General features: G+C 41.1%; 1 protein-coding gene across 4 annotated transcripts in view; it reads right to left on the minus strand.

Moving 5' to 3' along the window:
- LOC117510663 (transducin-like enhancer protein 1) overlaps window positions 1–10,697 on the minus strand; it is a 106,581-nt gene extending 95,884 nt beyond the window's left edge. For all 4 annotated transcript variants that reach the window (XM_034170467.1, XM_034170466.1, XM_034170465.1 and 1 more), the window contains exons 1-4: window positions 10,160–10,697; window positions 8,637–8,737; window positions 6,336–6,399; window positions 3,568–3,612 (exon numbers count right to left, since the gene is read on the minus strand). In XM_034170467.1, the coding sequence (XP_034026358.1) occupies window positions 3,568–3,612; window positions 6,336–6,399; window positions 8,637–8,737; window positions 10,160–10,183 (234 nt within the window). In that variant the 5' untranslated portion in view covers window positions 10,184–10,697. The remainder of the gene's footprint in view (window positions 1–3,567; window positions 3,613–6,335; window positions 6,400–8,636; window positions 8,738–10,159) is intronic.
- Between the last annotated feature and the right edge of the window lie 634 nt (window positions 10,698–11,331).

An 11,331-nucleotide genomic window follows, 5' to 3' on the forward strand; every position in this document is an offset into this window, starting at 1 on the left:
ACCATAGCAGCACGTCTAAGATGGAGTCTCTTTACTCAAAGGAATCAAATGGATTAATGGGATTATTAACCACCAAATGACAAAGGTAAAACCACTTAAATCATTCTAAAGTCAATTTTAAGCAGAAACTAGGCCATTTTAATCGGAAACTCTGCGAAATTCCGTGATGCTTTGAAATGACCAACACGCAGTGAATGGATGAGCTAGTAGCTCCTTTAGCCTCGGTGCTCTGATCGCTTCCGCCACCTTTTATGATGAAATAATGTTGAATTTATGTGGAAAAGATTGCTGTACAAAAGCTTCAGATATCTGTCACTCAGATAGATGACTGGAGTGCAGTTTTAAGCAGAAACAAGGTTTTAATCCATGAACCGCAGCAAATGACGCATGCGCAGATGCAAAAGGCGGACCGATTTTTAGGGAGGACCATTCGGTCCGCAACACCGAATTTCAGCATGACGCATAATATATGCAAGTGAATCTATGTATTAATAGCCAAGTAGCGTGCTTCGATCATGGAGAAACTGAGGACAGCTGACATTTGCATTTTGGTATACTAATGTATTTTGGGTCAAGGATGAATGCTGCGAAACCAGAAAGTTGATAGCACTAATATTTTTGGAGAAATCAGAGATATTACTTAACACCAGTGAACAATGGATGTTGTTCTGCAATGCACCATGGGAGTTCAGGGTTTTGGGGTTCATGTTAATTTAACACTGTTGTTAGTGTTATTATTCATTGATTGTGTTTTTGTAGTTCACCTGGTTTTTCAGTTTAGTTAAGTGTCATGTTGCCATTACCACGAGTGAGAAGTGTACTGCGTTTGATGTCTTCCGCCACTGTCTCTGTATGCGAGTGTGTAAAAATAAAAGCACCTGCTTGGGGCAGAATGCAGAAAAGACAAAAAGATCTGGCTTGGTTTTCATTCATTCACGCAGCTCACCACAATATATTAAAAGTAAAGTGGTGTCTGTGAACATTTATGCATGCGCGTAACTTTGATCATGGACAAACTGGGGAGAGCTGACATTTACCGTTTGGTGTGCTTATGTATTTTGGGTCAAGGATGAACGCCGCCAAAATGGAACATTGATAGCACTAATATTTTTGGAGAAACTACGGATATTAGCTAACAACACTTTTTTTTCCAATTTTCAATTTATTTTCATTTATATAGCGCCAAATCACAACAGAGTTGCCTCAAAGCGCTTCACACGGGTAAAGTATAACCTTACCAACCCCCAGAGCAACAGTGGTAAGGAAAAACTGCCTCTGAGGAAGAAACCTCAAGCAGACCAGACTCAAAGGGGTGACCCTCTGCTTGGGCCATGCTACAAATATAAATTACAGAACAATTCACAGAACAATTCACGTACGAACATACAAGAAATGCTATTGGCGCACAGGACAGGATCGCCAACACAAATACAACTCCCATCTCTGGATGGAGCTGCACCTTAAACAGAGAGAAAAAACAGAATCAGGCATCAGAAAGACAAAAAATACTGTATAATTTGCCAGCATTAAACAACAAGAAAAACAGAGAAATACTAAGGTGATCGCCGGCCACTAGCCCTAAACTTCACTAAAACACCCAAAATTTAGGTAAAGTTGAGGCCGCAGCCCGCTCCAAATACTAATAAATGAATTAAAAGAGTAAAAAGCGTAAAACAAAACTGTACCAGTGTGCTAGCCATATGAAAGGGAAAATAAGTGCGTCTTAAGTCTGGACTTGAAAATCTCCACAGAATCTGACTGTTTTATTGACGCAGGGAGATCATTCCACAGAACAGGGGCACGATAAGAGAAAGCTCTGTGACCCGCAGACTTCTTATTCACGTTAGAGACACAAAGTAGTCCTGCACCCTGAGAACGTAAGCCCGGGCCAGTACGTAAGGTTTAATTAGGTCAGCTAGGTAGGGAGGTACCAGTCCATGAATAATTTTATAGGTTAGTAGCAGAACCTTAAAATCTGATCTCACTGAGACAGGAAGCCAGTGAAGGGATGCCAAAATGGGTGTAATGTGGTCGAACTTTCTGCTTCGTGTCAAAAGTCTGGCTGCAGCATTATGAACCAATTGGAGACCCCTAATGCTAGACTGCGGTAAACACTGAACAAGGGACATTGCTAATTACATTCTGGACTCACACGCCATTCCACTAGGGGGCAGTAAATCATCTATATGTTAAAAGTGAAGTGGTGTCTGTGCACCTGTATGCGTGCGTGGTTTTATTTAGTAAGTTCAATGTAAGTACATAATATAATTGTAAATATGTTAAAAATACATGGATGACAAAAGAAAGTGAAATTGAATTGAGGTCAATAAAAAAAAAATCAAATGACAAAATACAAGTAATAATAAAACTGATGATGATAATAATAAGAATAGTAATAGTAAGTATATGTTAAGAACTTAAACAATTTCTAAATACAATAAGACAGTAAATTAACATTAAAAAATTATGCAATTAACAGGAAATAAAAGGGCTGAGTTCTTCCTCTAAAAACTGTTGAGGTCTAAGGTCATAATTTATTACCACCCTTGAAAAATGTCATCTACCTATTTTATAAACACTACCCAATCTAGAGCCCATGGATCCCCATGGGAAATGCACTAGTTTCATTTAACTATCAAACAAGCACATTTTTATGTCAGCTGAGAAACCGGATCAAAGCCAGTTAAAGATGCACAGATTGAGAATGACAGAAAAACATGAAGGGATTAAAATTACCAGAGAAGGGGAGACAGAGAGAAGGAAATATAGGAGGGGGTGCAAGAAAGACAGTGAAGCTACCAGGCCAATCCACCTCCAATTTCCTCTGGTCTGACTGGTCGATAGCTGTGATAATTACTGGTAAACGCCCTGAGCCCTGCACTAGCTCCTGTGGGAAAATATTAGTCTGAGAGTGAATTCTCACTCTCATCCATACATGCATACATTTAACCACCGGCGTGTGCTTGCATTTCCTGTGTCTATGTACACAAACGCATGTTTGACTTTCCCTGTTTGCATATACACAATTACTGGGTTGCTGTCTAAATATTGATAACACTTATGCCTTTGCTGCCTTACTGTATGGGTGTGTATGGCAACAGCTAAGTGTCCTCATTATTCTGTTTCATGTGCACATCCAGTGTGTCTGGCAAACCGCTGTACACAAGCGAGAGCGCTACTGTTTCTCCCCCATCCAGACTCCCATGATCGATTCCTCCATCCTCCCCAGCCCTTCTCCTCTAATGTAATAAAGCAGGCTGCTCCCCTAGACAGCACCAATCAATCTACAGAGCCATTCATTCTGCCTCTGGGCTCAGCCGCCCAGCCCTAACTGGGGAAATGGAGACAGAGACCCATCGATCACCAATAAACACACAAAACACACATGCATGTGCGTGCGCGCATGCACACACATACACACGAGTAAACATACGAGTGTATTTGTGCATGTGTATACGGCACGTCAGCAGGCACACAAAGCAAATACATCAAAACTCAAAGGACACAAAGACAGTGAAGAAGAGACAAAGACAAAAGTAGACAAGAGGCAAACAAAAACCACCATACCTGTTTATGCATTTCAATGTTGAGGCCGTAGGACATCTCATAATACTGAGGACACAAAGTCACATGATCAGATTGGTTGATATTTCTAAGACTTTAATAAAAAGGTCAAACATCTGCAACCTCATTTTTGGACCTTTTATGAAACAATTTATTTTTCCTGAGTCACATTAAATGAGAGTTTCTTTATAATCATCAAATATCTCCCATTTGGTATGTTCTCTCCGTGTCTGTATGGGTTCCCTCCAGGTGCTCATACTTCCTACCGCATCCAAAGACATGCATGTTAGGTGAACTGGATACTTTAAATTGACCGTAGGGGTGTGTGTGTGTGTGTGTGTGTGTGTGTGTGTGTGTGTGTGTGTGTGTGTGTCTCTATATGTGGCCCTGCGATAGGCTGCCGTCAAAAATGGTAGAGAAAGTGTTGAAACAGTTGACATTTACGTGTCAGAGTCCTCACCCTTTGAGATTGAGAGATGCCTGGAAGAGCTTAGGGAATCCTAAGGTTTTTGGACAGAAGTGGTTGGTGATACTGATATCTTTGCAGCAGAATGAAAATCCAAGTCTTGGTTCTTCCTGTATGGTTCTTCTGAGATTTGGACACCAAGAAGTAAGGTGACGGCTGGAAGTCTTTGCTGCTAGGTTTGTTTGGAGGATCACTGAGTACCACTGGAATGACTGTGTCAAACAAATGGTTACTTTGTTTACTCAGATGAGGAGTAGAACTTGTATTGTGAGAGAACATCAGCCACAATTTGGCCATATGTGCACTAGAAAGGTCCCGAAAAAAAAACTTAAGGTTGGCGCACGCTGATATACTTCGTAATATGCAGAGTACCTCGAAAAAGTTTGGGCATGCACAATATTGTCAACATATGCCAGTGTATGTCTCATGCGTTCCACATTAGGGTGGTCCCAAAAAACAAACTTCAACTTTTTCCAAGGTGTGTCTTCGTTTTTTGGTTCTTTTAGGAGTAAAAAAAAAATTGGGTGAAATTTCATGAGATTTGAAAAGAAAGAAGAAAAAAAAAAAAAAAAAAAAACCTAACCACTGCCGTCTGGCCCCTGTTTATTGTGACATGCGAGAGACATTTTGAGTTATGGAATGGATGCATTAGTTCATTCGTGGCTTTTTCATCTGCCCCAGGTTGCATTTTTGAGGTATTCATCGTCAACATGGACTTCCTCATCAAGGACTCCTCAGAGTGGAAGGATGACCCATCATTCCAGTCGTCACAGCAGGTCCTGGATAACTTTGCTGCTGTCAAAGATTTTGCTGAGCAAGACGTTGCACTTATCCAGGATTACAATCAGATCCTAACGAAGGATGAACAGTAGCACCAATACCTGATGCAAGTTGTTCAGTGGCATCAGCATCAATTCCCAGAGGCAAAGAAAATCGGAACCAAACGCCACTCACCATGACTGTTAGTTTTCACCAAATAGGTGGACAGTGGCATGTAATAATTTTTTTAATCTCTACTGTGTGGTCAGCTGAAGGAGAAAGGATTGTAGTTTCAATTTGTATTTTATTTGTGAACAGGTACATTATTATTGCTAGTTTGCGCTGATATGCATTGCAATTTCCAGAATAGTCATATCAAAATTATGCACAAAACATTTCCTCATCAAGATGAACAATTTTTTTTCAGCAAGCACCTTCAAAAAGTCACATGTTTATTTTTGGCATGCTGTAGAGGACCACCTTATTTGTGCACGTCTCTGGGCATGATCCACAATGCAGGTACCTCAGTGTTGAGGACCCCAGCAGCTGGAAAATGCCACATTTTAGTGTTGTCTGAAGAAATCTAATTTGGTTTTGAAAGCATGTGATGGGCATTTATGACTGTTTTGGACATTTTATTGACTAAATGATTAATTAATGAATCATAAAAGTAAATGACAGATTAATCAAATATAAAGACAATTATTCTTTGAACCACTCATAACTCGCTCTCTCTCTCCGTCTATTACAAAAAAAATTAGTTAATATCTTTGACCCAACAGGGGTTTCAATATAAATTGTTGAACCACATTAGATTCTTTGGTGGCATCATCATTTTCATAAAGCTGACATTTGTTGATGAACATGTTTGTGCACCTTTCACAAGGATATTGGTTTAATGTTTGTGTGTCAGACTAAAGGTGTCAGATGCACATTAATTCATGTATTTCAAGTAAAGCTGCTGACATTACAGTCATGTTGGAAAATATATCCAGTGAAACTACCTTCATGATCATTCATGATTCATGAAGTACAGAAGTGGATTTTGACTATACACACTTGTGTGCAAAGCTATTATTATAAATATTGTGGTGCATTGTGTAAATTTACAGCACATCACTGAAATATAATGCTTTATTGCTCTTTATTTAACTAAACTAACTAACTACTGAAATATTTAGTCAACCAAAATACTTGTATGTATTCAAAATTAATGAAATCTGATGACTTGCAGTTTCTGAAGTGTAATCCTTCTATTTTGCATGATTGCATAAGGAAAGTGTGCGCAATAACCGCACTTTTTAAAAAATGATGCATTTGCCATTTGTTCATCATCCTGACAGTGTGTTCAGGTGATACACAGGTTTTACAGGAAATCATTTTCACATGCCTGCTTCTGGAAACATTTGCCAGTTCCAAAGCCAATGCAGACAGTACAGACACTTCATCTTCATCACACACGTTAGCAGGGCAGATGCTGCCATTTCACCAAGATGCACAATGTTCGGATGAATTTTTAAAAAAAGGAGCGTTACATAAATCTCACCATGACGTAGTGTCTCTGCATCTCAGTCTTTTCACTGGCCAGCTTCTCACACTCCAGCTTGAGACTGAAAAAGTAAAGAAACCATAAAACCAGTTCATTTAATTTTTTCACCCTCGTTTTTATAATAGATGTAATTTTTGACCTATAAATGATAGCACACATTTTAGACATTAAAAGATATTATATAACGGCTGAGTGTATCCTTGTCATTTGACTGGTGCTTTGTATGTCACATGACATGGATTCATTCATCCCATTTGTGTTGCATTGCATTTAGAGTGCAAATTTGGTTCCATACATTTGGTACCATTGCACTCTGCACACGTGCACACACACGCGCGCACACACACACACAATGAAGCAAATCCACTGTGCTGTCTGGAGGCTGTTAGCAGGAAGAAAGAATGAAAAGCTGAACTAATTTCTGACATGATTTTTTTTTGCTGCACTGAGAATGTAGTGTCTTTTTTTCTTTTTTTTTTTTTTGGTAGTACACGCACGCACAAGCACCAACACGGTTGCATGTGCTTGCTCGGGGGACAACGGCTCTACCAAGACGATGATTTGATTGAGCTAACCAATGCTGCCAATTCTTTGAAAACACACACACACAAAATCCACTTTGCTGTAAACAGTCTGGATGCAACTGTTCAAATGAAAAGCTGATCTGATTTTTGGCTGGATTGAGGAACTACTCAAAGTCTTTTTTTTTTAATGGAAGTCTGAAGTCAAAGCCTCGATGAATGGTATGTACCAGCTTTCACCTCATGAAATATTTGTACCATTGAACTCAAACATTGATTATTTGTATGTGATGATGTAGATCACTGGGGTCAAAGTCATTCCACAAAAGGTAAAGTGGGTGCAGGTTCTTATTTGTACGAATCACATGAGCAGGAGGTTTACCTGATGAGCTCCTCTCCTCTAATCAAAGTGGAGTTCATCAGTGAAATCACCTGGTGTTGTCAGTGGCTGTGACAAATGCACTCTCTTAGCTTCTTATGCAAGGTGTTTGAGGCCAGTGGTGAAGAAACAACTTCTGCATGATTCAAAAATAACTCAAAGGACCGACTATGAATGAAGAATAGCTTGTTAATCCTGCTTTTCTTACAACAGTACAAAAACAATGATAAAGAGCACAAACTGATACTATAAAGGATTTATTCCCATGTCGCCCACCCCTTATTAAAGCACCCACCAATGCAAAGACAAACAAATGCTGCAAGACACAGAGTACAAGGAACAGAGAAAGTGAGTCTGTTGACAGCCACGGTCTGATGGCTGCTTCGAACATGTTCACTTTAACATCATTTTACATCTGTGTGTAAGAGAGGGAGTGTGATGTTAACCAGAAACAAAGCAGCCTGTTAGTAGGTCAGCATGCTCCACCTGTTGCACCCCTCCCCAATTCCATAAGTAACCCTACATACACACAAAGAAAACAGACAGCCGCAGACAGAGACACACAGCCTCATGACCTAACACACAACTCCAAGCAGAGGAAAATAAGGAGTGATTTATGAAACCCTGAGCCCACACGCCACCCTCTGGCTCCAAACCATCACCAAAAGTGAGACCTACCGCAGTGTAGGTGCTAACACTGATGGCTAGGTCTGCTGCATGTGTGTATGCAAACCTAATCCAGGTTTACTTGTTAACTTGAGGACAGAGCCTGGATTTTGTATATTATGATATTCTGGTTGGGGGGAGCGATGACTGCAGGGCAGTCATTCTCAAAACTTTCATGCCGTCATTGTATGCCAAAGAAACTTAAACACTGCCTCCCAATTCTCAATATTTTAAATAACTATTTATAATATCAGTGAGATGATAATATCTTTCACATATCTGAATATATTTCATTTCAATAGTTTTACCAAGACTATATAGTTCAATTAGTAGAGCTTTCCTGTAACCGAAAGAGCAGTTGGGTTCAGTACCTGACTGCAGTTATACAAAGTGTCCCTGAGCAACATACTGAAAAACCAAACCTAAGCTGCTCAATCTTGAGGCCCATTGCACCCGTTCTTTTCTGCTTTGCTAACAATCGGTCCACTTCCTACATCCAGTATCATTTTGCAGTCGACCTCTCGCTGGCCTGACTCCTGGAAAGCTTATGCTCCTGATTATATATCGCTCATACAGAAAACAGACTGAGTCAATGTATTTCTACTTCCCATTTTTAATGTCTCACTTTTCTTAGGTTAAGGCGAGATGTCATGTTATGGATGTAAATGTCAGATCACTGACCATCATGCTGGTCGTCAGCCATGCATGTGAATGTGTGTTTGTATTACTCACCTGTGGTACTGTGCCTGGAGGAACTGGAACTCCTCTTTGATGCGGTCCAGTGATTCTGGTATAGTGAACTTGAAGGGCTGGCCTGGGGCCTGGTGGGGCGTCTGAAACACACACGCGCAGGATCATCAACATGACACATCTCAGTCCACAATATACATCTTATGCTTTCACAGACTGCAGGCTCACAAATACTGTAAACATCTTTTTTTATTAATTGTTATTGAACAACCTAGACTGCTCCTCTGGGCAGATGCTGAGTCTCATTGTGGGGAAAAAGTTGGGCCCTGGTACATGAACAAGACAAAGGTTAAAGAGAGACAATGTGTAGATCAGAGGTCAGACTGTATGGGCAAAAACAGGTGCAACACCAAATCCTCTAATTTGAATAGGAGCTACTTCAAATATGGGTTAATTTTTTTCTTTTTTTACAATACTTACTTGTGCATATTAGCACCTCCTGCCAAAAATGGTGTCTGTCTCCAGTGTATCTTTAAATAGGGTCAGTTTGATAACTTTGACGGCAAAATGTGTTACCCAGTACTATTCAATACAAGACTGACCAAATGTCAATAAAACATGGACATTCTGAACCCACGTCAGCACCTGTCCAACTATTACATCCATACTCGTCCCAGCTTGTATGTGCAGCGACCATCTGAACAAGCAGCCACCTACGTGTCTGAGCTCTGGTGCTGATATAGGTTAAGATTAGGGTCAAGAGTTAGGGTTCAGAGTACGCTTGACTGTATCAGCAACTGATACCAGCTCAACAGCAGTTCCATCACTCAATGCTGGAACAAAAGCCCTGCGTAATTTGTCCAACGATCAGAAGCACTGGAAGAACAGCAGATATCTGGTAGAACCCCTGGGGCCATACTGGAACCACTGCACAACCCCATGCAATACTTAAATCCATATCAATATGTGTAGAGCTGAAATGATTAATCTGGTATTCAGACAAAAAAAAAAAATCAACAGCCAGTCACAGATGGAAAACCTACAGATTTTAATTGGCTTTATGTTAACATTTGCACATTTTCCGTTTTATATGACTGCATTAAAAGTCTGTTGGGGTTCGACTGCTGGACAACAACAACAACAAAAGAAACCTCGATGGTTGCTGGACTGTGGGAAATGTTAATGTGCATTTTTCCTCTATACATTTTGCAGAGTAAAACTGGCCCAGTGTACATATGGTCCTACACTCAAGATAACGTTGATGGTACTCCAATAATTGAGTCAGTTTCAGGATGAAAAAACGAAATAACAAGCTAATCAACACATAAATGATGATGGTTACATCTTGAACTGTAAACACACTTAAGCATCCACTTACTAAAACTAAAAAAATAAATAATAATAATGATCAGCTTAATGAAATATGTTTGACCTTTCAAGCAAACCTGAAGTTTAAAAAAAAAATTTCACAAAGTCACATATGTGATGGGTCTCGAAATGTGCTGCAGCACCGATAATAAGGGGTGAAGCAACAGTTTAAAACGGGAAGAAGGAGGGAGAGTTACCGGGTGTCGTCCCTGGGGAAACATCGTTATCTCCGTCAGGATGCGCTGAATCACGGAGATAAATCCATCCTCCTTTATGACGACGACCAACCGTCGTTAATTTCAAACAAGACCAGCCGCCCCGCAGTTCAGCGTCCGTTTAACGACGTCCGCGTGTCCGCGTCCTCCGACAGCCGCAAACCAGGCGGAAAAAGACGGGAAGCGGCTCGTTAGCACACGGAGAGCAGGTGAGGAGTGAAAAAAGAAACACACCGCTTGTTTTGTGGGGGCTCCGACAGATTCCGAGGAAACAAACAGCCAAAAACATCAGAAGCACATCCACGGTGAAGAGTTTCCCACCGGACTCCCCGCGGCGGCTTGTTGGCGGTCGAACGGTCAAACAAAACAAACAATAAATATTTACTTCCTTGTTTACACGCTGCAGTTTTGAGATAAAGTTGTGTGGAGAGGTGGGGGGATAAGTTGTTTTGGAAAAACAAAATAAGAGACATTCACAACAGAGAGCACCGTCCTCGTTCTGTCTCCGCTTCACCTCGACGGCAACTTTCTCACGCGGTTTCACGCTAACCCGAACTAAGGCCGGCCCACAAAACGACTCGGAACCAATCACAGCCGCAGCACCACGTGGGGCTCACGCTGGTAGTTTTTGCTTTCGACCAATCGCCTTGCCGAAAATCGCCTCGCGCCTGTTGACCTAGTTGAGCTACGTGGGTTCTGGCCAATCGAGGTGACGCATGTAGCTGCCATTCAAGCGCGCGGGGGGCGGAGCCGCGCGGAGAGCGAAGGCGACGCTCAGCTGTCAATCAAAGTAACGTGGGCTCAAGTTGTGCGTGCGCAAGAACGGAGACGCACAAACAAACATGGGCGGGCGCGCGCACAGACGAACATTTAACAAGACATGCCGTTTAACAGTCTGAAATGGCGACCCGTAATTAGATCTCAGCAAACACAATGAGACTTGGAATAATAATTTAGCTGAGAAGATCTTTCAAAATATATTTTAAATAGCCACAATTACGATCTCTAGTGACGCCTCAGGTAATCACGATCGCAATTTCTCAACTTTGAGTCACTTTCTGAGGACATTGGAAGCAACCGTTGTTGTTTTAGCACGTTTGTCTCGATTAGTGCCCCGCCTACTGAACGGCAGCTATTACAAATAAAAGTTGATC

Source organism: Thalassophryne amazonica, chromosome 5 (assembly GCF_902500255.1).
Source record: "Thalassophryne amazonica chromosome 5, fThaAma1.1, whole genome shotgun sequence".
Taxonomy (NCBI): Eukaryota; Metazoa; Chordata; class Actinopteri; order Batrachoidiformes; family Batrachoididae; genus Thalassophryne; species Thalassophryne amazonica.